At 50.0% G+C, this 26,719-nt stretch overlaps 2 protein-coding genes across 6 annotated transcripts in view; both read left to right on the forward strand.

Moving 5' to 3' along the window:
• The window catches only part of TAF8 (TATA-box binding protein associated factor 8), a 30,580-nt gene extending 14,971 nt beyond the window's left edge, over window positions 1-15,609 (forward strand). For 2 of the 5 annotated variants that reach the window (XM_045541934.1, XM_045541932.1), the window contains 2 exons: window positions 3,420-3,559; window positions 3,843-5,766. In XM_045541934.1, the coding sequence (XP_045397890.1) occupies window positions 3,420-3,559; window positions 3,843-3,855 (153 nt within the window). In that variant the 3' untranslated portion in view covers window positions 3,856-5,766. Of the gene's footprint in view, window positions 1-3,419; window positions 3,564-3,842; window positions 5,767-15,085 lie in introns of those variants that run through there. The other 3 variants (XM_045541935.1, XM_045541933.1, XM_045541937.1) reach the window with 2 other exon arrangements.
• Window positions 15,093-26,719, forward strand: part of GUCA1ANB (GUCA1A neighbor) — a 63,751-nt gene continuing 52,124 nt past the window's right edge. Inside the window, exon 1 of the mRNA XM_045541939.1 lies at window positions 15,093-15,210. Within this exon, the coding sequence (XP_045397895.1) occupies window positions 15,178-15,210 (33 nt within the window). The 5' untranslated portion in view covers window positions 15,093-15,177. The remainder of the gene's footprint in view (window positions 15,211-26,719) is intronic.

Genomic DNA, 26,719 nt, shown 5'->3' on the forward strand with positions numbered 1-26,719 from the left:
AGGGGAAGATCCAGGGTGAGGATGGAGGCTTCAGTGTTAAATGGGGTGTGCAGGGTAGGAGCCACCGAGAAGGTGATGTCTGGGCGGAGACTTGAAGCGAGGGGAGGGGGGGTGAGCCATAAAGCCTCGCGGGGGAGAGTGTTGTGGCAGAGGGCACGGCCGGTGCAAAGGCCCTGAGGAACAGCATGTGGCTGTGGTGGAGGGAGGTAGGGCGGCTCAGACCAGGCAGGGCCTTACAGGCTGTTTTAAGAGCTGGCTTTTAACTGAATAGATGGGAGTTGGCGGGGGTAGGGGGGTGTGGAGAAGAGGAGGAACATTTCTGACCTTGGAGCATCACTCTGGTGTCTGGTGAGAATGGATTGGAGAAGGGAGCTCAGTCAGGAAGCTGTCGCAGTGGTCTAGGTGAGAGGCAATGGTGGGCTCTACCAGGGTGGTCACAGCGGAGGCAGTGGAAGTGGTCAGAATCTGCCTGTATTTTGAAGGTCAGGCCAAGAGAACATCCTAACAGATAGGTTATGGGATGTATGGGATGTCAGTGAAAGAAAAGCATGCCAGGTGTGGTAGCACATTTGCAGTCCCAGCTACTCTGGAGGCGAAGGCAGGAGGATCACTTGAGCCCAGGTGTCTGAGGCTGTGGTGGGCTGTGATCGCACCTGTGAATAGCCACTGTGCTCCAGCTTGAGGCCCTGTCTCTAAGAAAAGAAGCAAGGATGACTGCAGAGTTTACAGCTTGAACTACTGGAAGGATGGAGTTGCCATCACGTGTGACAGGGAGGACCTAGGTAGAGCTGTTTATGCCTAGGGGAAGATCCCAAATTCAGGGTGTTTCCTTTCCTTTTCCCTTTCTTTTCCTTTCCTTTCCTTTTTCCTTTTTTTGTAGAGATAAGGTCTTGCTGTGTTGCTCAGGCTGGTCTCGAATTCCTGGCCTCAAATGATCCTCCCACAGCCTCCCAAAGTGCTGGGATTGCAGGCATAAGCCCCTGTGCCCAGGCCCCTCCCTGTTCAGTTTTAGATAAATTTTGAATTTTAGATGCCTACCTGACTCCCAAGTGGAGCTGCCAACTGAGCAGTTGGCGGTATGAGCTGGAGGTTGGGAGAGTGGAGAGGGCTGCAGATGTACTTGTGGGCGTTGTTGGCATGCCAATGGCATTGAACGCTGGGATGCAGTCACCCAGGGGTGAGGGGTTTGCTAGAGCTCACAGGCAATTCAAAGAGTTCTGACAGGTGATTCTGCTCATGCCTTTTTTTTTTTTTTTTTTTACAAATCTCTGGATCAGTTTACTTTTACCTGCTTCCTGTACTCCTGCCCATTTCAAGGCTGTCAGTCCCTGAAGCGGGTAAGAAAGTGGCATTTCCATAAGCTCCACTTGGGAGGAGAGAGGCCTGTCCTGCTCTTGTGAGCCGTAGTGAGCCCAATGGAGGCAGCCTCTGCACCCTCCAGCAGTGTCCCAGGGCTGGCTTTCTCCTCTGACAGTGTCACCGCTGTATTATGTCAGAAAACACTTAAGGCATGGTTGAAGTGAACGTCCAGTAACTTTGAAGATAGGATGTTTACCGTAGAGAAGTGACAGTTTGGAGCAGGGGAAGATGGTACTCAGTCAAGCCAGTAAGAACTACAGAAAGGTTGGGAGCCACGTGTCCAGGGTAGGTCTGGTTGTGGGCACACCTTTGCCGGGCACCTGGTCTGGCATGGGTTAGGCTGGCCTTGGGGTGTTCGCTTTCAAGAGAGTCTCCAGAAGGTCCAAAGAGGCTCGAGGTCACCTTGTGGTCCCGCTGGATTGGTATTGCAGAGGGAAAGCACACAGGCCCGGGATGGAACTGGAGCTTCAGGAGAGCTGAATTGACAGGACAGCGAGAGGGCGTGCAGTGGAACCTAGACGCGACGCAATTTCTGCAGGCGCGTTAAGCCTGAGACTGGTATCTGCCCTAGGCCACCTGTCCCTTGCTGGGGGAACCTGGTGTTCATCTAGTGCCATCCGACCACAGCCTCCTCTGCTCTGCTGTCTGTCTCGACAGCAGCCTCTCCTGGTTGAAGTCAGTGAGGGCCGCTTTTACCGCAGGTTGCAGAACAGGAATCTCTGTGACTTCTTCCCCGATGGAACCCTTGGCCTGTCACCAGGGGGCGCAGCCTGATCAGCTTCTGGTCACTTAGGCCTGAGCTTCTGTATCAAGTTTTTGGTGTGATTTTCTCCCCCTTTCCCTGCAGCCTCTGCTCATTTTAAACAATGTGGAAAATAGGCCGGGCGTGGCGGCTCACGCCTGTAATCCTAGCACTCTGGGAGGCCGAGGCGGGAGGATTGCCAGAGTTCAGGAGTTCAAGACCAGCCTGAGCAAGAGCAAGACCCCGTCTCTACCAAAAAAAGAAGAAAGGAAAAAAAAAAACAAAAAACCAGCCAGGCATTGTGGCGCATGCCTGTAGTTCCAGCTACCTGGGAGGCTGAGGCAGGAGGATCGCATGAACCCAGGAGTTTGAGGTTGCTGTGAGCTACAATGACGCCACTGCACTCCACCCAGGGCGGCAGAGTGAGACTCTGTCTCAATACAAACAAGCAAGGCAACTGAGCACACCTCCTCACAACCCTCTACCCCTTAAAAAAAATTAAAAGAAAAAAAGAACATGGAAAATAGAGGAGAGTATAAATAAGGGAAGAAGAATCAATCACCCATATTCCCAGAACAGTTTGTAAAATTTTTTCCATCTAAACACAGTTGTGATTTTTAAAAAATTTTAATTGAGATTATACTGAATATATGTGAACTTATAACCTTTTCTCTAAGAATCACAGTTTCCTCAAAAAAACAGACAGTAAAAAGCTGGATTCACAGGCGCAGACAGGCGCCATCAATGACGCACGTGCTGGTCCTGCAGGCTCTGTTTGGCCTCGGGGGGACCCTCGGGCTCAAGAAGTTTCTGGCCTGTGCTGGGATGTGATCATTGGTACCAAGCTGCAAGCACCAGAAATCTGAGAATTTGGGGGGAAATCTGTTCTGATTTATGCTAGTTTGGTCCAGGAGATACACCCTATGCAAATATTTGTCCTGGCCCTATATCTCTTGGTCCTGCAAGGCTTCCAGGGTCCTTCCCTTTTTCTTTCTCTCCCCACCAGGCTAGGCTTCTCCCTGAAGCATCTAAATGTTAGCCGCCAACTACCTGCCCCTCCCGGGCCTCTATTCTTTCTAACTCACGTCCCTGCCTTCAGGAGGTTCAAGACTGTTGTGTGCCCCCTGCGTCAAGGCTGTTAGTCTCCCCTCCCCCCTTATGGCCAGCCCCTGCCTGGGCCTCATCTTGTCTGGGGCAGAGACAGGAACATTGGAAAGAACTTCTCAATGAAAGGGATGCTAATAGCAGTTCTTACTATGGGCACGATTTCTTTCCTTATGCCGTTGGTGTTGTGCTTTATTTCGGCTTTTGCTCAAAGGACGATTCTGGAGCCGAGAAGGAGAACACTTCTGTCCTGCAGCAGAACCCCTCCTTGTCAGGAAGCCGGAATGGGGAGGAGAACATCATTGATAACCCTTATCTGCGACCTGTGAAGAAACCCAAGATCCGCAGGAAGAAGTGAGTTGGAGGCTGAGGTCCAGAGCCCCCTCTGGCCTCCCAAGGTGGTCTCTGCTCCCTGGTGGAAAAGAGAGGCTCGCCAGTGGGTTTGAGCCTGGGGAAAACTGCTCTGGCGAGAGGAAATATTTTCCCTAATGCTCTGCTTAGTCGGCTCCCGTGTGTGCCTCTCGTTCCTTAGTGTTGAGTGTCCCAGGCACCGACCCTCAAGCCCTGGAGCTGTCCTCCCCTGGGAGAGCAGACGGGGCCCCCACCAGGCAGGCTCCATGGTTCCTCTTCTTTCTAGGTCCCTGTCGTGAGCTGAGAAGGAAGCCTGGCTTGTCCACGGGCCTGGATACCACCCCTCTGGGGAGTTAAAGCCACTCGAGGGAAGAAGAGAAAGTGACCTCTCTGTGGCTGAGCCAAGGCTGCGGATGTGATTGGACATGATTTTAATAGCAAACCTTATATTAAGATGACCTGTTTTCACTGGATGCTTGGGTTGAGGAAGATACGATGGTGATAATGAGGCTTCTTAGTCAGCGAGGACATACTGTGGGCGTAGCAGCACCCAGGGACTTCATAGGACTTGATTCCTTTGAAACCCAGAAGACCAGGAAACGTGGCGGGAATAAAGGGTTCTTTGCTGCTTTGCTTGCTCTAATACCAAGAAGACTGCTTGCCCAGGGTGTGTTTCAGAATATCCCTTTTGTGACTCACAATTTGTGGCACGGATTTATCATGTCAGGACCTCATTCTTAATTCTCTCCTCACTTGGGCTCCAGGTGCCCTGCTGAGCTGAAGGAAAGTGACTTTGCTCCCTCAACAACTTTGCTCCCTCCTGTTGGTAACAGGAGGCCCACACGGCCCACACAGCTTTGATCTAGGGCTGGCAGGAGTTGCGAGCTCATCACATTCTCGTCAACGTGGAGGACAATGACATGCCAGAGTGGCGCTGATCCTCTGATCAGCGTGTGATGTGGGGCAGTGCTCTCTCTCCCCCTCTGTGGTCAGTCATTTACCGTCCCTCTGTGGAGCGTGTGCGTTGGGAACTACCAAGTCCTGCCCCTCCTGGGAAAAGAGGTCTTCTCTGGCAAGAGCCTAGAGCGTTGACTGTGTTATGCTGGGACTTGGTAGAGGAGACATAGATTTTTAAGCTGTAGGAAAAGGATTTGATGGGGTGGGATTCTGAAGGCTGGGCTTGGCCTTTCTTCTGAAAGCTGAGAAATTTCGCTGGTCTGCCGGAAGGCTGGCATGGGTGGAAGGCCACATTCCCAGCTTGCGGTGGAAGTGGGCTGACAGGAGCCTGCAGTCTAAGCTGAGGTGTTCTCCAGGAAGCAGATCTGAATCTGCTCAAACTCTTTGCCTCCTGGAGAGAGAAGACTTCATACTGGATGTACTCAACAAACCAGAAAAGAAGTTTTTAAGGAAAATGCTGGGCAGGCTGCTAACTTTTGATCTCTGAAGGAAGAAAAATGCCTGTAAACACCTGGAAGTTACCACTGGATAAACAAGCTGTTCTCTGAGTTAGAACCCTAAGGTCCATATTTAATTAGAGTCATCTCGTAATTGTCCATTCTCTTGGTGAATCTGAAAACTCGAGAAACTTGGGGACTTGCCAGCAGGCTCTGTGTCCGCCTGGCATCACTGTTCTCTGGGACACTCTGTCCCTTTGCCCAGAAGGAAAGAGATGTTTTTTGGGGAACTAAAGAGGGGACAATAATGAGAAAATTGGATTCCCCAAATTAGACTGAGACTGTGCCAACCCTTTGGAGTTTGATTCAGGTCTTGGCAGTTCTTGGCCTGGTGAGTTTAAATACAGTCCCAGGTTCAAGCCATGGCTGAACCCAGCTTGCTGTTCTCATTGCTTTTCGGAGTGGTCATCCCAGTCAGTGTTTCTGCAGGTCCTCACTCGTTATCCCACATCAGCACCTGTTGGAGGCCCTGTGCTGCGGGATTTGGAAAAGGGTTGCCATTTCTGCTGCTGAGATTTCAGAGCCCTACTCCTGCCAGTTCGGGATGGGAGACACTGGGAAAGGGTCAAACAACTTGAAACATTGACCTGCCCATTGTTATGTAAAAACTGCGTAATTCTCAGTGTATATTTATAAATTTCTATTTTTTATAGCTTTGGGGGAATTCTTAGAGGAAAATAGTAGTAGAGGCAGATTAAAAATGTGACTTATGAAAAGCTCATAATAAAGGTTCATAATAAAAACTTTGCAAATAAATAGAACTATAAGCTTTGAACTTAATTTGTGTTCAAAAGCTCACACTAACTCCTACTATGCTTATTTCTTGGTTCAGTCTCAGCACTTCCAGCTGCTCTTGTGTGGTGATTCCATCTTGGACTTATTTCTGTGTCTTGAAGATCATTTATTATTATTATTTTTTATTTTATTTATTTATTTTTTTGACAGAATCTCACTCTGTTGCCCGGGCTAGAGTGAGTGCCGTGGCGTCAGCCTAGCCCACAGCAACCTCAAACTCCTGAGCTCAAGCAATCCTTCTGCCTCAGCCTCCCGAGTAGCTGGGGCTACAGGCATGTGCCACCATGCCCGGCTAATTTTTTCTATATATATTTTTAGCTGTCCATATATTTTCTTTCTATTTTTAGTAGAGATGGGGTCTCACTCTAGCTCAGGCTGGTCTTGAACTTCTGACCTTGAGCAATCCGCCCGCCTTGGCCTCCCAGAGGGCCAGGATTACAGGCATGAGCCACTGCGCCCGGCCTTGAAGATCATTTCTATTGCATGAATCTGATCCTGGTGAAGAAAGCGCTTCTTGAATTTCAGTCCAACTAGAAGAATAATGTGGTCTATCAGACTCCAGTTTCCTTGAGGAGCCCAGCTTTGATTTAGGGAAGTAGTTTGTTACTGAGGTCATATCTGAGAACTTCATTTTATGATCTTCCTTTCCCATACATACAGATACTACCTTTTCTGTAGATTCATATTCCTGTTTTGTTATTACTATTTTTTGTGACATTCCAAATTTTTTTTTTTTTTTTTGAGACAGAGTCTCACTCTGTTGCCCAGGCTAGAGTGCCGTGGCATTAGCCTAGCTCATAGCAACCTCAAACTCCTGGGCTCAAGCGATCCTCCTGCCTCAGCCTCCCGAGTAGCTGGCACTACAGGCATGCGCCACCATGCCCAGCAAATTTTTTCTGTATGTAATTTTAGTTGTCCATGTAATTTCTTTCTATTTTTAGTAGAGACGGGGGTCTCACTCTTGCTTACGCTGGTCTCGAACTCCTGAGCTCAAACGATCTGCCCGCCTCGGCCTCCCAGAGTGCTAGGATTACAGGCGTGAGCCACGACACCCAGCCACAACAGTTTTCTTGTATTCTTTTTTGGAATGATCCACAAGAAGCTGAAATTCATTCTGATGTTTTTTATAATATTTACTGTGAATTTCATCTACTTTCTTTTCTGTTTGGTCCTTAGTAAAAACCATTACAGTTTTGTTGCATTTACTAGCTTCAAGACGCATCCTGGTCTTCTCCACATTTTCAATTTCTCAAACTATTTCAGCAGCGTGCAAAATTCAAGCTTTTTACCAGTTCATCTAATATGCAGTTATTTTTCAGGTCCAGCTCTGTGACTGGCACATAACAAGTTGGACATCGAGTTTTATAGGATAGAAATTTTCTTAGAACTGTAGTTCTGGGAACACTGAGGAATTATCATTGCAATGTTGAAATATTTCAAGCAAATTCCATACCACAGCAAATCATCTATTCTCTTCATGACTGCCAGGCCCAGAGGCCACCAAGGCTCGGCCAAGGAGTCCATGGTCATTCCTGAGGATGCTGGGGGCCATCCCCTAGCCTCCCGCGTTCACTACCACTGGAAATTCCCCGTGCTACTGACCTACATCTCTTCCCTGTTTTTAACTCCTGGAGACTACTACTTCTTTATAATTTTATTTAAAGAATGTCATCTAAATAAAATCATAAAGTATGTAACCCTTTGAGGTTAGCTTTTTTCACTCTGCATAATTTACTTGATCCGTCTAGGCTGTTGGATCAATAGTTTGTTTCTTTTTATTGCTAAGTAGCATTCCATGGTATGGACGTACCACACTTTAACACAGTTTGTTTAACCACTCACAATATTGAGGGACATCTGGGCTGTTTCCAGTTTGAGGCTGTTATGAATAAAGCTGTGAACACTTGTGTACAGGTTTTTGTGCAAACATAACATTTTCATTTCTCTGCAATAAATGCCTAAGAATGCAATTGCTGGATCCTATGGTAACTGCATGTTTAATTTTATAAGAAACTGACAAAGTACTTTCCAGAGTGGCTGTACCATTTTTTCATTCTCACTAGTAATGTATGAGTGATCCAGTTATCTATGTCCTCACCAGTATTTGGTGTTATTATTTTTTATTTTAGACAGGTGTGTACTAATATCTTATTGTTTTCTTGTTGGTTTTTTTTTTTTGAGACTGAGTTTCACTTTGTTGCCCAGGCTAGAGTGAGTGCCGTGGCGTCAGCCTAGCTCACAGCAACCTCAAACTCCTGGGATTAAGCGGTCCTACTGCCTCAGCCTCCCGAGTAGCTGGGACTACAGACATGCGCCACCATGCCTGGCTAATTTTTTCTATATATATTTTTAGTTGGCCAGACAATTTCTTTCTATTTTTTTTTAGTAGAGACGGAGTCTCGCTCTTGCTCAGGCTGGTCTTGAACTCCTGACCTCGAGTGATCCGCCCGCCTCGGCCTCCCAGAGTGCTAGGATTACAGGCGTGAGCCACGGCGCCCAGCTGGTTTTTTGTTGTTGTTGTTGTTGTTGTTGTTTTTGAGACAGAGTCTCACTCTGTTGCCCGGGCTAGAGTGAGTGCCGTGGCGTCAGCCTAGCTCACAGCAACCTCAAACTCCTGGGCTCAAGCGATCCCTCTGCCTCAGCCTCCCGAGTAGCTGGAACTACAGGCATGCGCCACCATGCCTGGCTAACTTTTTCTATATATTTTTAGTTGTCCAGTTAATTTCTATTTTTTAGTAGAGACGGGGTCTCGCTCTTGCTCAGGCTGGTCTGGAACTCCTGACCTCGAGCCATCCTACCACCTCGGCCTCCCAGAGTGCTAGGATTACAGCCATGAGCCACCGCGCCCGGCCTTTTTTAGTTTTTAATTTGTTTTTTTAGAGACAAGGTCTCACTCTGTTGCCCAAGCTGGAGTCCAGTGGCACCACCATAGCTTGCTGGAACTCCTGGGCTCAAGCCATCTTCCTGTGTCAGCCTCCCCAGTAGCTAGGACTACAGACGTGAGCCATTGCTCTGGCCCTCTTATTGTTTTCTTAATTTGTATTTACCTGTCGGCTAGTGTGATGTTGAACATCTACTCATGTGCTTATTTGCTGTCTGAATATCCTTTTTGGTGAAATGTTCCTTTGTGTCTTTTGCCCATTTTCTAATTGGATTGTTTGAGATTTCTTTATATATTTTAGATGTAAGAACTTTGTTGGATACGTGGCTTGCAAATACTTTCCCCAACTCGGTAGTTTGTCTTTTCATCCTTTTCACAGGATCTTTTGCAGAGCAAAAGTTTTTAATTTTATTGAAGTCCAGTTTATCAATTTTGCCTTTTTTGGATTGTGTTGTTGGTGTTGAATCTGAAAACTTCACCAAGTCCTAGGTCCTGGAGATTTTCTTCCATATTTTTTTCCTAAAATTTGTATAGATTTATGTTTTACATGTTAGTCCTTGATCTGTTTTGAGTTAATTTTTATGTAAGGCATGAGGTTTAGGTCAAGTTCCTTGTTTTTCCTGTGGATGTCTAATTGCCCCTGCACCCTTTGTTGAAAGGATACTCTTCCTCCATTGAATTATTATTGTACCTTTGTCAAAAATCAGTTGGGCATATTTGTGTTAGTAGACTTTTTTTACATAACCATTATATCATCATGGATGAACAGTAATTTCATAACATGCCCAATACCAGTTCGTATTCAAATTTTTCCATTTGTCTTAAAGAAGTGTTTTTGTTTTTTACTGTTGACTTGTTTGAATCAGGATCAAAATAAGATCCACAAATTCCGCTTACTTTTTAAGTCTCTTAAGTATACGACAGTCTCCCTGTTTTTCTTTTTGTTGAGATAGGGTCTTGCTCTGTTGCCCAGGCTGGAGTGCAGTGGCATCATCGTAGCTCACTGTAACCTTGAATTCCTGGGCTCAAGTGATCCTGCGTCAGCCTCCCGTGTAGCTAGGACTACAGGTGTGTGCCACCATGCCTGGCTAATTTTCTTTTTAAATTTTTTGGAGACACAGGCTCTTGCTTTGTTGCCAGGCTGGTCTCAAACTCCTGGGCTCAAGTGATCCTTCCACCTCGGCCTCCCACAGTGCTGGGACCACAGGCATGAGCCACCACGCCCAGCCTCCTGTATCTGTCTATGAGCAGGCAGCCTGGCCATCCCCCTTCCCTGACCACCTTCCTCCTCGTCACCAGCCCCAGCTCTGGCCTTGGGTGAGGCTGCTCAGCAGGCCCCTTCCTATGTTTCTGACCAGGAGGCGCCTGCATGGTGGTTAGTGGGGTGAATCTGAGAGACCACTAACAAAATGGGCTGGCTTTCAGGGAAACAAATGTAAAAGACATTCCTGAGCTTTGTTTTTTCTGGAATTCATGTGGGTCATTAAAACAAGGCTTGGTGACTTGTATTTATGGCCCCACAACCCACCTACCACCTGTGAGATCTTGGGCTAACCACCAAACTTCCAAATCAGTTTCTACAAAATGGGATCATTATGATACCTTGTTGGGGGGCTTAATGGACTGTCTTTTTCGTTAATAATGCCTGACTATGCTTTATAAATGACAGTATCATTCCATTGCCAGGCCTTTTTTTTTTCCTGTTTCTTTAAAAATTATAAAAACTAATGCTAATTGAGAACATAGCTCTTGCCAGTCACTGTTCTAAGTGTTTTACACGTGGTGACTCGTTCGAGCCTCACCGTTACCCTAAAAGCGAATGTTTTTACTGTCCCCGTTTGCAGTCGAGGGCAGGGAGGGCAATGACTTGCCCCAGCGTGCTGCTGCTGTGTGACAGGGCTGTGGGCTGCACGCGGGCATTCTGCTCAGTTTATGCTCTCTCGCCTTGACGCTGTTGCCTCTCGAGTGCTGCAGAGATTCTCTTGCTCAGATACATCGAGCACTGCTGTGTGCAAGCTCATTCCTGCCACGTACTCCTGGCCTGTGGGTGGGAGGAGAAGGGGAGTCAGGAATGGAACCAGTTAAGGAGTGAGGGTGAGGCAGGCTGGGCGCTAGGCACTGCTCATGTTCATTCCTCGATGGAGTAGATGGGGAGACAGAAACTTTTAGGAAGGGTTTTGACCCATTTATGAATGATGGCTCCATAACAGATGATTAAGGAGCCTGAGGATTTCTTGGTGCACAGAGAGTGAGTCTCCTGTCGAGGGAAATGCCAGTGACCTCTCTCGCAGCCCCTTGGGGCCTCTGGCAGAGATGAGCTGAGCAACTTTTCGTCTGATCTAAGGTGGCATTTCTACTGGATTCAATGTTGTGTTCCAATATGGGTTGGGCTGCTATAACAAAAAGTCCCCAAAATCTCATGGCTTACATCAGAAGCATAGGCCTTCTATGAAAGGCTGGGTGGGTGGTCCAGGCTGGCTTGGTGGCTCTTTCTCCTCTGTCACCTCAGGTGCTGTTTGCACCCACATGATGGAAGACGGTTGCCACCCCATCTGCTGGGCCTGCTTCAGCCATGAGGAAGAGAGAGATAGAAGGGGAAGGGATGTGTAAAGAGATCTCTCACCTTCCTCCTAAGAGCAGGCCCCTGCTACTCACACAGCCCCACCTAGCTGCGAGGGAAATGGGGAAACGTGGTCTTTGGCTGGGTGGCTCTGTCTAGGTAAAATTTGGGAGCTTTGTCACCATGGGCAGAAGGAAAGAACAGATTTATGGGAGATTTATTGGCAATCTCCACCATAAATGAGGTTTAGGGCATGTGCCCAGGAATGCCTTGTTAGGACAGGCAGCAAGCCCTTTACTAACAATGAACCCCCTGGCTCTGTGCCACGGGCTCTCCCAGCCTGCCCCGGCGGCCAGCAGTCAGGTGCTCCTCCAGGATTGGGGCTCCTCAGTGAGGTCCAACCTGCTTGCTTTTGCTTCTGGCATGTGACTGTGTTGGCTGCCCCTTCCTTCTTCAAAGTTGTCCTTTGGCTTCTGTGACACTGCCCTCCTTTCCTCATTTTTCTACCGCTTGGCCTTCCTTTTCTTTCCTGTCTCTTCCCTCTAACGCTCCCAACTGTGGATGGTCCCAAATACTCCATCTCTGCTTACACAGGAGATGGCTCATCTGTTGCTCCTCCTCCAGCCATTACCTCCTGGGGGGCCTCGGCATCCAGCTGTCTGGCTGCAGTTGCAGTACGACAGGGCCGGGTTTGGTTTGCCTTTCCCCAAAACCACTTCCACTCTGCAGCTTTCCCACTTGAGACAGGTTGGAAACAGTGAGGATCACAGCAGCTGACCCTGCAGTGCTTACCTCGGGCAAGGACGGCAGGCTTAACAGCATCATCTCATCTTCCCTGGCCCCACCGCATCCCCTGGGTGAAACACTCAGAGTCATCTTCCTTGTTTATTTATATCCAGTCGTTAACCAACTGGTGCCCCCTCTACCCTCCCTGCGGTGGGATGCTGAGCAGGTTCCCCGTCCTCCCCGGCTTGCAGCCCCTGCCAGGTGGTCTTCCTACAAGCCGTTGCTTTGTGGGTCCTCTCCCTGCGGGAGGACTCACGCTTCCTCCCTACTGCTTTTCACTCCAAGTCCAAACTGCCCCACCGGGCTTTTGAGGCCCTCTGCCAATTCACTGTTTCTTTTGGATAACTCATTTTTCTTTTCATTTATTCAACGAATATGGATCTAGTGCCTTCTGTGTTTGCCAGGCACTGTGCCAGCTCTAAGGATACCGTGGTGAACAAGACAGACGTGGTCCCCACCTGCGGGGAATTCATTCTAGTGGGAAGACATACAAAGAAAACAGAACCCAAATCATTACAGACGTGGAGATGTGCTAAGAAGGATATAAACTAGGGTCTTTATGCCCCAAGCAGAGCAGGCCGTTCCCACCACGGCTGCTGCCTGCACCTTCACGGAGCCCTTGCTCCCCGTCACTTCCTAAAGCCTTGCCTGTCCTCGCAGCCCTGTAGCCTCTCTGCAGGTCACTCTGATGCTTCCTTGTTCAGTCATTCAGCAAACATTTACTGAGCTCCTGCTGTGTGCAGGTGTGGCTACAGATACTGGGATACGGTGGAGAGTTAGTAACAAGATCCCCACAGTCTCTGAGCTTATGGTCTAGTCGGGGGACAGGCAGCTCACAACAGACATGTAATGTCAGGTAGTGAATTTAGGGGCTCGAAAGGAAAGTGACAGCATACCTGGGTTGGGTCATTTGGGGACGGTTTAATAAAGGGATTACCTCCAAAGGTGTGAGCAAGGTACAGGGGAAGCAGGAGGGTTAGCGTAGCACCTGGGCTGGTACAGGGAAGAGGAGGTGGTAGTTACCAGGACCTGGGGGGCTGGGGGGGTGGGAGAGTCTTCTGCAAGAGCTGAGGCCTCAGGTGCAGGAGCCCAGGCGGCGCCGCCACCCTGCACGGAGGGAGCCACCCTGGGAAACGAATACCCTGACCTCATTCTTCTCCCTGCCTCCAGCGTACCCCTGCCCTCTGCTGAGCGGAAGGCAGCGGGCATGAGTCTGTGGATGCAGCCACACCAGCGCCAGCCTCCAGGGCCTAGCGAGGGTGGGTCTGGAGAGGCGGGTGAAAGGCACCTTCGCAGCACAATAGGACAGCAGGGGAAGGAGCGGTTGCTGCAGGGGCTGCTGTTTTACACAGGGTGGGAAAGGAAAGTTCTCTTTGAGCATAGACCGAATGCAGTGACAGGGCCAGCCACATGGAAAAGCCTTGCAGGGGGAACAGCAAGCGCACTTGCTCTGAGGCGGGGGTGAGCGCCCTGGACAGCAAGGGGCTATATATCTGGGCAGGAGCAGGACGAGGGTGCAAGAGGGAGTCGGGGAGGAGGAGGGGCCGCACGTGCAAAGCCTCATGGGCCTGATGAAGGGCCTTGGATGTCATTCAGAGGGAGACGAGTAGCAAGGGAGTGACAGGAGTCGACTTGGGGTCATTCTGGCTGGAAGCGGGTCTGGGGGACGCTATTTCTCTTCCAGTCAGGCCTGCATAGTTTGGCATTTGCCAAACACGATTCAGCAGGGGACAGCTAGCCACCCTAAAACTGGGGGGAGCTTAGTCCTGGCCCCAGGAGAGCCAGCCAGCCGGTCAGCAAGGCCAAGTATGACTACTTACTGCAGCCTGAGCCCTGTACCAAGGGAGAGGGAGGAAACATAAACCTACAGATGACTCCCTTTCCCCGGGGAGTCAGCCGGGTCGTCAGGGAGACAGATAAACACACAGGAACCTGTTTTTAACTCCACTTACCAAGACAGAGGAGAGCAACTGTCATTAGAGGGTTGGACTTAAGGACTTAAGCACTGAAGCCAGTGCTGAGTTCCGAACAGGGTGGGGTTAGCAAGTGAAGCTTCAGGAAGAGGTGAGTAAGGAGTGGGGAGGGCAGGCGAGGTGGGATGTTGACTCAGCCTGTGAGGACTCAGCCACTGAACAGGGTGCCTGGTGCCTGCTGTGGCACAGCCCCTGAGGCTCCTGTGTCCCTGTTGTCACATCTCTTTTGAGGCTAGTTTGGTGTCAGCTGTGACCAGCCTTCTGCCTCATAAAGCCAGCAGAGGTTCACTTGGCGGTAGTCGCCCTCAGATTGTACCCTGGCTAGGCAGGTTGGGTTTTGGGACATTTCTGCCTGCTTTGAATCAAGGTTGCACAAGAAAGGGGTTGTTTGAGCTGACAGGTATTCCTGTACATTTCTCTGGTGGGCCTTTCCCATAGAGGTCACATGAGGTCCAGGGTTGGAAGGGGCCTTGCCCCATGCTCCTTTACCTAGGTAATTTCTTGATCTTCAGAGGCTTTGTGTGTGTGTGTGTGTGTGTGTGTGTGTGTGTGTGTGTGTGTGTGTGTGTGAGAGAGAGAGAGGGAGAAACAAGGTCTTGCTCAGTCACCCAGGCTGGAGTGCAGTGGCGTCATCATGGCTCACTGCAACCTTAAACTTCTATGCTCAGGTGATCCTCCTGCCTCAGCCTCCCTAGTAGCTGGGACCCGTACCACCATGCCTGGCTAAGTTTTCTATATTTTGTCGAGATGGAGTCTTGCTCTGTTGCCCAGGCTGGGCTCAAACTCCTAGGCTCAAGCTATCTTCCTGCTGTGACCTCCCAAAGTGCTAGGACTACAGGCATGAGCCACCATACCTGGCCTTCAAAGGCTTTTAAATAGATCATCAGGATCCTGGGAGGCTCTTAGAAGTGGCTTTGTGGGTACAAGAGGAACAGCCTGAGCCTTGTCAGTTTTTGTCATAATGAAAGAGTCTTGGGCCCCCAGACTCTAATTCTATTTCTTTTGAATGATGTTATACATTCATTTATGAATTTTCCTCAGCTACTGATGGTGGGTTTATCATTCTTCTGTTTTACTCAGGCTCGTACTGAAACAAGTTGTTAATTCTCTGAACATCAACTGCCGTGCCCAGGTGCAGCTGGGGGCGACTGGCCTGAGGGTAGAGCTTTGCCATGGACTCTCTCACTCCTGGGAACAAGCTCAAGGTATTTTTCCTCCTTTCAGAGCCTGGGGCTTACCCTCATCTCCATCTTATTGTTAGCTTTTCTTTTCCTCCTTTGTTAAAAAGTTATTTAATTTTGAATAGATTTGTATACAGTGTAAAATTTAAAAGAAAGAAAAAGTTGTAAATAATAACTAAGCATCTCCCTCCTCCCCTGTTTCCCTGATTCACAGTTATCCCTGGAGGCTACTAGTATGTTACTGTTAATATTATCTTATGTATGCTTCCAGAAATTCTATGCATTCAATGCAAATACTTGTATATATTTTCTCCCCATTTTATACAACGGTAGATACTGTATAAACTATCCATGCTTTTCCCCTACCTCTCAGTGTATCTTTTGGCAATGTTCCATGTCAATAATAAAGAGCTTCTCTCTGTTCCATAGCTGCATGATGTTGGTCGTATGGCTCTGCCATGGCTTGTTTCCCAGTCCCTAGCTGATGGGCCCTTAGGTAGTTTCCAGCTTTCTGCTATGTCAGCACTGATGCAGTGAGGAGCTTCGTGCTATGTCATTTTGCTCTGTGTGCCCACTGAATGTGGACGGATGTTGCCCCCTTCTCGGAATATGTACCAGTTGACACTCCCATCTGCGGGTCTGTCTCTGCCACCTCAGTGTCTTGGAACTCATTGAAGTTTGCTAGTCTGATAGGTAGAAAACTGGATCTTATTGTGGTTTTGAATAGAGTTGAGTGTTTTTTTTTCCCTATTCCTTTTATTATAACCACAACTGTGTGTGTATCAGCTGCGATGAAGGACATAATCACCATGCGGTGTGGTGACACCCCATAGAGGTGCACCCAGGTGCTCTGCCATTGTAGGGGAGGGAGCACAAACACCTTCTGGCCTGGTGACTTTTTTTTTTTTTTTTTTTTTTGAGACAGAGTCTCGCTTTGTTGCCCAGGCTAGAGTGAGTGCCGTGGCGTCAGCCTAGCTCACAGCAACCTCAAACTCCTGGGCTTAAGCGATCCTACTGCCTCAGCCTCCCGAGTAGCTGGGACTACAGGCATACGCCACCATGCCCAGCTAATTTTTTCTGTATAGATTTTTAGCTGTCCAAATCATTTCTTTCTATTTTTGGTAGAGATGGGGTCTCACTCTTGCTCAGGCTGGTCTCGAACTCCTGACCTCGAGCGATCCACCCGCCTTGGCCTCCCAGAGTGCTAGGATTATAGGCGTGAGCCACCGTGCCTGGCCGGCTGGTGACTTTTGAGCTGGACCTTGAAGTTGACCAAGTCAAGCAAAAGAAGGAAGGGCATCCTAGGCAGCGGGAACAGAGAACGCAGCATACGAGGGAGTGGCAAGGGCTGAGTGTGGAAGTGAAGGTTGGTGGTAGACCCTGGGGTCCTTGTTGACCTTGCTGAGGAGTTTGGGTTTTGATCCTGTAAGGATAAGAAATGCAGATGAGAAACCAAGAGGTATTTTGGAGCAAATCCATTTCCTGAGCACTCGCTCCACGCCAGGCCCTGTGCTGAGCACTTCACGTAGATTAACTCTGTTAATCCTCACAATAACCTAATGAGGTTGGTACAATTATTACCCCATTTACACATGTATCATCTCATTACTGATAGTACTATTATGCTTGCTGCTGGACAGAGGAGGAAACAGGCTTAGAGGTGAGGTCACCAAGCCACTAAATGGCATGGCCCTGCCTTCCTAACCACACGTCTTCCCGCTGCATGGGGAGAGCAGCAGGTCGGAGGGGGCTCCTTTCTTGGATGGGTGGGAGGTATCGCCTCTTCCCAGGGGTAGAGGAGATAGAGTCCCCCACAGGGAACAAAGGCTGTTCTAAAATACCACCACAGCCCCTCCCAACATGCAACCCTTGTTTCCAGAGATATTCTGTGCACAAGCAAATACAGACATATACATTTTTTCCTTTTTTTACACAAATGGTGGCATACTGCATACCCTCTTCTGTACTTGCGTTTTCCCCACTTACTGTCTCTTGGAGGTCATTCCTGGTACATAAAGAGCTTCCTCATTTGTTTTTATGGCTGTGGAGTGTCCCATTGTATATCTTATCCCAACTTGATTAAGTTTCTATTTAGAGAAATTGAGAATGTTTCCAACAGACAACGCTGCAATGACATGAAGCCATTTTGCTGGCGTATCTGCAGGCCAACTTCCTAGAAGCAGAATTCCTAGTCCATAATATATGTATTTAACGTGTTGGTAGTGGCTATGGTCTGAGTATTTGTGTGCCCCCAAAATCCATGTTAAAATCCTCACCCCCAAAGCAATAATGTTAGGACATGGGACCTTTTAGGAGGTGGTTAGGTCATGAGAGCGGAGCCCTCATGAATGGGATTAGTGTCCTTATAAAAGAGGCCTCAGAGAGCTGCCTTCCCCCTTCCACCATATGAGGACAGACACATTGAGAATGCGCCATCTGTGAGCCAGAAAATAGGTCCTCACCAGGCACTGAATCTTCCTTGACCTTGGCGTTCCCAGCCTGCAGACTGTGAGAATACGTTTCTGTGAGTTACAAGCCACCCAGTTCACAGTACTTGGTTACAGCAGCCCAAGCAGACGAAGTCAGCAGCTATTGCCACATGCTGCCCGTGGGGGTTGTGCCAATTCAGCCTCCTGCCAGGAAAAAGAGGCCTATTTCCCCACACCCTGGCCAACACAATGTGTTTAATAGTTTGCCAGTCTGATGAGTGAAAAATGGCATTTCAGAATAGCTGTAGTTTGCATTTCTGTTATTATGACTGAGGTGAGCTTTTCCGTGGTGTAACTTTGAAAGGCAGCATCCCCAGGATAAGCCTGGCCAAGGAGGGAGCCAAGGAGTTGTCCCTACACAGCTTTCCCCACTGTCCCAGGAGTGCTGTGGGCACCGCGGTCCTTTCAGTTCAGGGATCATCCTCCAGGTGTGTGGATCTGTGAAGCGATCAACTCCCTCGGAAACTCTGCGTTGCTGTGGGGAAACAAACCGTATAGCGCATCACAGCTACTCCCCTGATCTGTGCCATCCCCTCTCTGGTGTCACAAGCTGTCCCCTTCCTCCGTCACTCTCCCCTGACAATCCAAAGAGAACGAGCAAAGCAGTTTTTCTTCCCCACGTTCGTGAGGCCAGGGGCAGTCTGGAGAATTGTTAGACTTCGTCATGAGCTACCAAGTGCTCCCCAAGGAGGTCGGTCTCCAGAAGAACCACCGAAAGACACACGCGTAGGCAAACCTGAGTTCTGTCCTCCTTCCGACCCTTGCCGGTGCAGGACGCCGTCCCCACAAGCTTGTCAGCACCAGGGGACCTGGCCCCTGTCTGGATCGCCCAGGTGACAGGGCCAGCTACAGCCCTCTGGAAGGTCACTCAGCCAACCCGGAGGTAGTGGACCCTGTCCTTGAGGAGCCCGAGATTCATCCTGCCGTGTCCTCTGGAATACTTTGTCCTCCTCAGAGGCCCTCGCCACGGAGCCTGAGTGCACCATGTCTCGTGGCCTCACCTGAAGCCTTCCTCTGGCGGCATGGGATGCTCTGGAACTCTGGGATCTTGTCAGGAAGTGTGTCCCCAGCTTGTCCGAGGGAGGCCTGCACCCCTCCTGAGCTCCAGGAGGCACCCAGGAGCCCTGCCGTCCAGTAGCCTCCCCGCACAGGGCCGACCCGCGCACCCACAGCCCAGCCCAGCACTCCCTCCCTCCCAGGGTCTCCCCCTCAAAATGATCTTACATGATTTGTAAATAATAATAATAGCTTACATTTATATAGTGCGTACATTTGTGTAGCGCTTGCTGTGCGCCAGGTAGGATTTTAAGTGCTGTACATTAACTCACGTAATGAACGGATACAGTGCAAAATCGAAAGGCACAAAAGGACACACAGTAAAAACTAAGCCGTCCTCCTTCTCGTCCCCTTTCTCAGTCACCCCAGAAACAGCCATGATTACTGGTGTCTTCAGAGCTATTCTGTGAGAGCATAAACACACAGGAATGGATTCTTGTGTTGTCACACAGGTGGTGGCATGTGAAATGCATGTTCTGTATCTTGGGATTTTTTTGGTTGATTTTTTTCTGTTTTTCTTTCCACTCCCCTGACATTCTTATCCCCCACCCCTTCCTGCCCCTAAATGCCAAGCACTGTGACAGGTGGAAAGATGCCTGACGGCCCCCAGAGCATGCCAGGTCTGCGGCCAGCCCCTGCAGTCTGCTCCTTGAGCTGCAAGTGACCGAATTGCTCTGAGTCGCACCTTCCTCATATATTAATATACAGCAGGCAAATAATGCCTCACAGGGGTCATTGAGAGATGTGATATTAGGCATGATAAGTGACACTCGTGGATGGTATTGACACTCTTCCCTGAGCTGCCTCCATGCCCCAGAGCTGATGGGTGGCCGGGGGCTGGGTTTAGGACCAAGCATCTGGAAACTGCAGGTGACAAGCAGGACCAGGAGGTGTTGGAGAGTAGCAGGGCTGCCCCTCCACTGTGCTGCCTGAGTGGGGAGGGGGAGAAGAGGGTGATGTAGGAGGGCTGTGTTCTTGGCCTTTGTTCCAGATGTTGGCACAGATGAGTTGGTATCTCTGCCTCTTTTGGAAGTTTAGATGGGCATCTCCCCCACCTCCAGAAAGCCCAGCCCCAGACACAGCCTGGCCCTCCAGCCCCCTTCACTGCAGAACTTTCTACTGCTCAGGCGAGAGCTGAGCAGCCCAGCTCTGGGTCCTCCAGGAGCCACTGCCACCACTGAGGCCTCCCTCCGGCAGCCCACACCCTGCCAGAGCACCTCAGCCCTGCTCTCACCGCCACCTGCCCCTCCACACCCCAGCTTCTTCCATCTGATCTTGTTCAGAAGTAAAGCCTGTTGTTATATTCAGCCTGGCGGGAACTAAGCTTACAAACCCAACTCCTTCAGGAAACTAAGGCCAAACTAAAGTAGGGGGACCTGCCCAAGGTCACTGAGCATCTGTAGTAGGTGCCAGAGCTGGGACTAGAACTCAGGACTCCAGCGAGGCCCTCACTAGCTCCAGCTAATTCACTCCCCTCAAGGAGAGTGTGTGCCCAGTCCCACCCCCCAACTCCCAACCCTGGGTAAACATCCAGGCAGGGGCAGACAGGGAACCCTGGGGACCCCAGATCTGCAGCAGTTCACACTGAGCACCTTTCTGGTGGGGTTATTTTTACTGAAAAAGTTTGGAGCAAAAGTTTTATGGTTGAAGACATGTGAATATATTAGGAAATAAAGTATAAAATGTCCATGAAAAGTAAAGCCTCAAAGAAATTTTGCTTTTTTTTTTTTTTTTTTTGAGACAGAGTCTCGCTCTGTTGCCCGGGCTAGAGTGAGTGCCGTGGCGTCAGCCTAGCTCACAGCAACCTCAAACTCCTGGGCTCAAGCGATCCTCCTGCCTCAGCCTCCTGAGTAGCTGGAACTACAGGCATGCACCACCGTGCCCGGCTAATTTTTCTATATATATTTTTAGCTGTCCATATAATTTCTTTCTATTTTTAGTAGAGGCAGGGGCTCACTCTTGCTGAGGCTGGTCTCAAACTCCTGAGCTCAAACAATCACCTGCCTCGGCCTCCCAGAGTGCTAGGATTACAGGCGTGAGCCACCACGCCCGGCCCTGAAATTTTGCTTTTTTTAGTGGCAGCTTCAGACTTCTCTCCTAATGTTTGAGGAAGCAGGATAGCATGTCTGTTCCACTTTTCTGTTTGGAAATCTTAGTAGAAAAATATTAGAAGCACTGGTCTGCCTTAAACCAGGTGCTAGTGAGCTGGTTCCCTTTTTACATTTCTTTTTATTCCATAACAGATTAGAGGGAGCTTATAAGAAAAACAGTAGATGACAATAGTATATGAAATTAAAAAGCAGAACCAGTGGAAAATGGGCATTAAATAACTTGATTTGGAAGGGAGAAGGAAGAGAGCCAGAGATAAACAAATAAATATATCCCACATAATGTGGTGCTAAGTACTGAGGAAAAAAATAAAGCAGGGTAATGAGAACAGGGAGTGTGGGGCAGGAAGGGTATTGCTCTTTTGTGGAGGGACTAGGGTAGGCCTGTCCCCTCCAAGAAGGAGACATTTGAATGGAGACCAGATAGCTGGAAAAGAGCATTGGTGGTGCAGGAACAGCAAGTACAAAGGCCCTGAGGCAGGAGTGGCCTTGGCGTATTTAAGGCATTCAGTATAGCTGACCTGGAGGGGTAAGTGGCAGAGTGGCAGGGGTAAGGCCAGAGGTGAGGGAGGGCTTGACCAGGTGGGACCTTGTGGGCATCGTAGACATTAGTGTTTACTATGAGCGGGGCAGGTTGAACAGAGGAGTGAGGTCGTCTCCCTTAGGTTTAATAGACTCATCCTGGATGCTGTGTTGAGAATTGACTTCCATCGTAAGGTGGGAGCAGAGAGACCAGGTAAGGAGGCAAAAAAATGATAGTGGCTTGGACTAAGTGTGTGGTAGTTGAAGAGGTAAGAAATAATGAGAAGTGGTGGGTAAATCTTAAAGTTAAGCTGTAGGATTTGCTGATGGATTAGATGCAGAGTGTGAAAGAGGGCTCAGGGCAGAATGCAGGTACCACTCCCTGAGATGGAGAAGACTCATTTTGGTGGCCAGGCAGGACTCCGCACTCAGCTGTGCTCCTGTTAGGTTTGAGATGCCATTAGAAGTCAGGTGGAAACACTGAGTGGGTAGTTGGCTCTATGAATGGCATTTAGGGAAGAGCTCTGGGAGTATCAAGGAGGTAGGGGTATGGGTGAGGTAGGAGGATGGGTGAGGTAGGAGGGATGGGTGAGGTAGGAGGATGTCATCTATATTATCCAGGGCTTACCTTTTCATAGATCTAAGGAGAGAACCTATCTAGAATACTTGGAAGGATTGACAGGCTGCAGTTCTCTATCTGCATGAATAGCCATGATCCCAGTGAGTGGTTGTGTTCTTTTTGTTTTGTTCATTTTGTTTTATTTTGTTTTGTTCTACAGTGGACCAGCATTCTTTGCCCTCCTCCTGACTCCCCTAGACACATGCACAGTGTAGTAATGGGGTAGGGAGTCGCCTGTTTAAGGCTGTCTTCCTTGGTAAGATCTGGGCGTGCCAGGGCTCAGAAACACTCGCTTCTAGCCATGCTGTGTAAACACAGAATAAGATTTCTTGGGGAAACTTTTAGGCAGAAAACAGCAAAGTGACTGGCTTCTCTGAACCCTCCTTATCTTGTAGAGGTGGACTTGTCCAGACAGAGCTGGAAGCTCAGGGAGAAGGACACCCTCCCCGCCACTGTGTTCATATTTATAGGGGAGTTGGGAGGACAGTAGAGAACGCCTGGCCCACTGTGTAACCATAGGAGCTTCCTGCTCGAGGAAAAGAGGTGCCTGCAGAGCCCAGCTGCTGGTATTAACCAGAAGCTTTGTGTGATCTTCCCCTGAACCAACTTGGGATAATACTTGTTCTTCGAGGATTGTGAAGTCCTTGGAGGTTTGCCCTCCAAACCTCTCTCTACCCCCATGCTCAAGTATCTCTGACGACCTTCACCAAAGTCTACTCCTAAGCTGCCATCACACTGGGACTCCTTCAGGGTAAAAGCAGCCAGGAGACCAGGCTTCAGGCTAGACTGCAGGTTTGTAAGTTCAACACTACTGACATTTGGGGCTGGATTTATTGTGAGGAGCTGCCCTACGCACTGTAGGACATTTAGTGGCATCCTTGGCCTTTACCTACCAAATTCCCTTAGGATCCCCCTAGGTTAACCAGAAAATGACTCCAGATATTGCCAGAGGTCCTCTGGGGAGCAAGATCACCCCCTGGATGAGAATCACTAAACTGAAATAAAACACCAGGCTGCATGTTCAGGCACTAGCAAGAGGCTGGTAGAGAACTGGAGGCAGAAGATATTCTATCTTCACTGTTTCTTGTGTTTAATTGCTCTGAAGCTAGACCACAGGAATGTTCTGGAAGACATTGTTGTATAATACTTCAGAGCCCAGCTACTTGCCTAGGAATTCTGTGACCTTGGGCAAGTTACTTAGCCTTTCAGTAACAAAAATACCTACCTCCTGGGGTTCTTGGGAGGATCACAAGAAATAATGTGTGTAACGTGCTTAGAATAATGCCTGGTACCTAACAAGTCATTGCAGGACAGGCTCCCTGGGAGACTGAAATTTGCGTGCAGGAAGTTTATTGGGACGGCAGGATGCACACCTGTGTGGAAGTGGCAGCCGCGCAGGCAGGGGGAGAAGCCGGGCTGCCTGCGCAGTGGAGGGGCCTGTGCTGTGTAGCCCTTTGGAGTTTTCCTGAGCTGAGGGGAGAGACAGGTCAGCGAATGTGGCCTGCCCTAGGGAGTGGGTGACCTTGGGTGAGGTGGCTCTCTCCTGGAAGAACAGTCCTGGGAGAGACCAGACTGAGAGCACCCAGCTGGCTGGGGGAGTGAGCACCCCGTCCTGAAGAGGGAGGGTGTCAGGGCAAAGCAGCACCCACTGTGAGTGCTTGCTGGCCATTGTCATGAGGCTAGACTTAAATAGAAGCAAAACTGTCTTTAAAACACCGTGCACACCCAAAGAGTGACGCCCAGGCAAGAGTGACCTCGTGACCACCTCTCAAACCTGCCCTCTTTTCTTACTGCCAGCCTTGGGACAGGAATTTGGAGAGGTGCTGCCACACCCACCCAGCCACACTGTCCTGGCCGCGGAGGACAGAGCAGCCAGTGCAGTTTGGTCGCTACCTTCCTCCAGCTGTGTGGCCTTGGCAAGGTCACTAGGCTTGTGGGGACTGTAGTTTATTCACTGGTAAGCTGGAGTGATACTACCTGCCCAGAGGGGCCAGGGTGATTAAATGTGATACTGCACAGCGGCTGTTCTCAAAGTGTGTGGTCCCTGTACCATCAGGACTGGCAGCCCCACCTGGGAACTTGTTAGAAATGTGAATTCTCTGGCTCCACTACAAACCACTGAATTGGGAGCTCTGGGAACAAGTCCCTGGCACCTATGTTTTGACAAGTACTTTTGATGTGCTTCTGAGTTTGAGCATGACCGGTGTGCGGGACAGCACTTAGCTCTGCGCTTGGATCGGAGGAGGAGCCACGTCCACCTCAGTCGAATCTAAGTCTGAACCTGAACTCCCCCCAGGTGCCGGCGCCTGGGGGCAAAGCGCCACCTGCTGGCCAGCGCCGACTCGGGGACGCCCAGCTAGGACGGCAGTGCCGGACACCAGGGCAAAGCACACAGATGCCCTCTGCTCACCCCGCTCCCCTCTCCCTGGGGAAATCAGGTTACAGTGAGTGTCTAGGGCAGCTTTAAATGGCCAAGAGAGGTCACCAAAAGGCAATAGCACACTCGGTAGGGAAATCAAGCGCACAAAGGGCAGCCCTCCTTCCTCTGCCCAGCTCATGCACGTGCTGCCACTAGGGCCACAGGGCTGAGGGCAGCCTCGGGGACCTGTGACAGGCCAGCAAGGGAGGCCACCCACAGGGCTCGGCCAACAGCGCCCCATGGGCTCTCCTGGGCGGGAGAACTTTGTATTCTCCTGCTCCACAGCCCAGTCACTTGTGTGAGTGTCTGTCTCCTGCGCCACCTGGGAGCCTCTTGCCCGGTTCCTTTGCCGGTACTGAGTAGCGCCCCCTAGCGGTGTTGCATCGAGTGGCTGGAATCCTGTGCCGCCCTTAGGTATTTGGGACAAATGCCGGAAAGTTATGAGCCAAAATGGAGGAAGATGACAGACAGGTGGGTGGGGGGAGGAAGAGAGATAGAAACAGAGACAGAGGGAGGGAGAGAGGGAGATGAAAGGGAAACGGAGAGAGAAAGAGATAGATATGAGAGAGAGTGAAAACGAGGGAAGGAATGCAGGAGCCTACCAAAGCCTCTTGAATGGCCCAGGAAATGAACTAAGGCAAACATGAGAAGTGGCAGGAGACATTCCCCTGCAGTGAGGGAAGGTGAAAGGAGGCAGACGGCTCAGTCTGTGCAATATTGAAGAAATTTAATTTTCAAGAATGAGAAGCAAGTGTCCCATGTCTGGGGGTAGCACTAGGAGTAATTATCCTACAGAGGGGGAAGAGATTCAATGCACAAGTTGATGAGTCCCCACTCTGTGCTTAGATCCCTGCTAGGCCCTGGGAACCCTGTGCAGGAGTTCGCTACGTCATGGAAACCGAATCTAGAACTCTAAGGCTCTCCTCTCCAGGTGTGGGGGTGGGGAGGGACGGTGAACAGGTCGGGCCTGGCTGGCTTCTGCCACCCCGGCCCCAGAGGTGCTACTCCTTCTCAGTTCTCTGGCCTGTATTTGACAGAAACTGTACACTTGGTCCCCGTAGCACAGCTGAGATAGGCTGGGACACCAAATAAGGCTTCTGAAGACTAAAGGAGCTCAAAAGGGAAGTAAACAGAGTGCGTGCGAGTTGCTTGGATTGTGGGAGCCGCAGCCCCAGGTGGCTGGCTAACCCTCTTGAATGGCTGAGTGGCAGGTACAGAGCCCTGCCTGTAGTGCGGGCTGCCTGAGATGCCCAAGCCCTAGCCCTTTTTAAGGACCAGAACTCCCTCACCTGGTACCATCACATCCTAGTGCCTCATGGCTCCACTTGGAGGGCATCCTGTCTCAGCCTTCCAGGCAGGAGCCACTCCATGGCATCCTGACATGTTTATGATGAAACCTTAGAGGCCCATCCCAGCATTAGATTAGGTTACACAATTCTAGAAACAATGGGGTTAGATGTTCACCCAGTCCATAGGCAACATGGCCTTTGCCCTTAAGGAACTTAAACAGTGCCTGACAATATGTGATTAAGTACTAATTGTGTTCCTCAACAAGCACATGCCGAGCCTGCTAGTGCCAGGAGCAGCACTAGATGCTGGGCATAGGTGTTGAGTAAGACAGGCAGTCCTTGTGTTGTGGAGCTTATAGCTGCTGGGGGACAGAAACATGGAGCACTAGCTGGGGGACAGGGGCTGTGGAGCCTTTAGCAGGAGCTGCAGTGGCCTAGTAGGTGTGAGATGTCAGAGCTGAGGCCCGCAGATGAGGAAGTGGGGTGAGCTGTGGAGGAGGGAGAGGTCTCTGGGCGGCGCAGGGCTGGGGCAGGCTTCCTGCAGGAGCTCCCATCCCAGCTGGGCCTTGACAGTGAGTTGGCCCTGAGGAAGCAGAGGGGTCCCCACAGTGGGGCAGGAACGAGTATTTGGGGGTGGTGGGGCCATTGGTCCGGCTACTGTGGTCTCACAATTGTGTGAGAAGGAAGTAAAGGGGAGAATAGTTCCTCTTGGAGGGGCTGAGTCTGCGTGGAGGGCCAGGCATCCACGTGGACACGTGCACGAGGCACTTCCAAAGTTAGAAAGGTGGCCCTCTGGTGCAGGCGAGCAGGGGGTGACACTCAGTCTTCTGAAGAAGACAGTAGAGAGAAAGAAGCCTGGAGGGCCACGGACAGGGTGCCAAGACACCTGGGTGCAGGAAGGGAGCCAGTGTGGAAGGCAGGAGAGGATCGGAGCACGTCATTCTGTAGAAGCTCAGAGAACAGTTCTCAAGGAGGAGAAAGAGGGAGGAGTGGCTCCCTGTGCCAAATGCAAACGAAGCTTCTAGGGCTCT

This window comes from Lemur catta, chromosome 2 (assembly GCF_020740605.2).
Source record: "Lemur catta isolate mLemCat1 chromosome 2, mLemCat1.pri, whole genome shotgun sequence".
In the NCBI taxonomy this organism is placed as follows: domain Eukaryota; kingdom Metazoa; phylum Chordata; class Mammalia; order Primates; family Lemuridae; genus Lemur; species Lemur catta.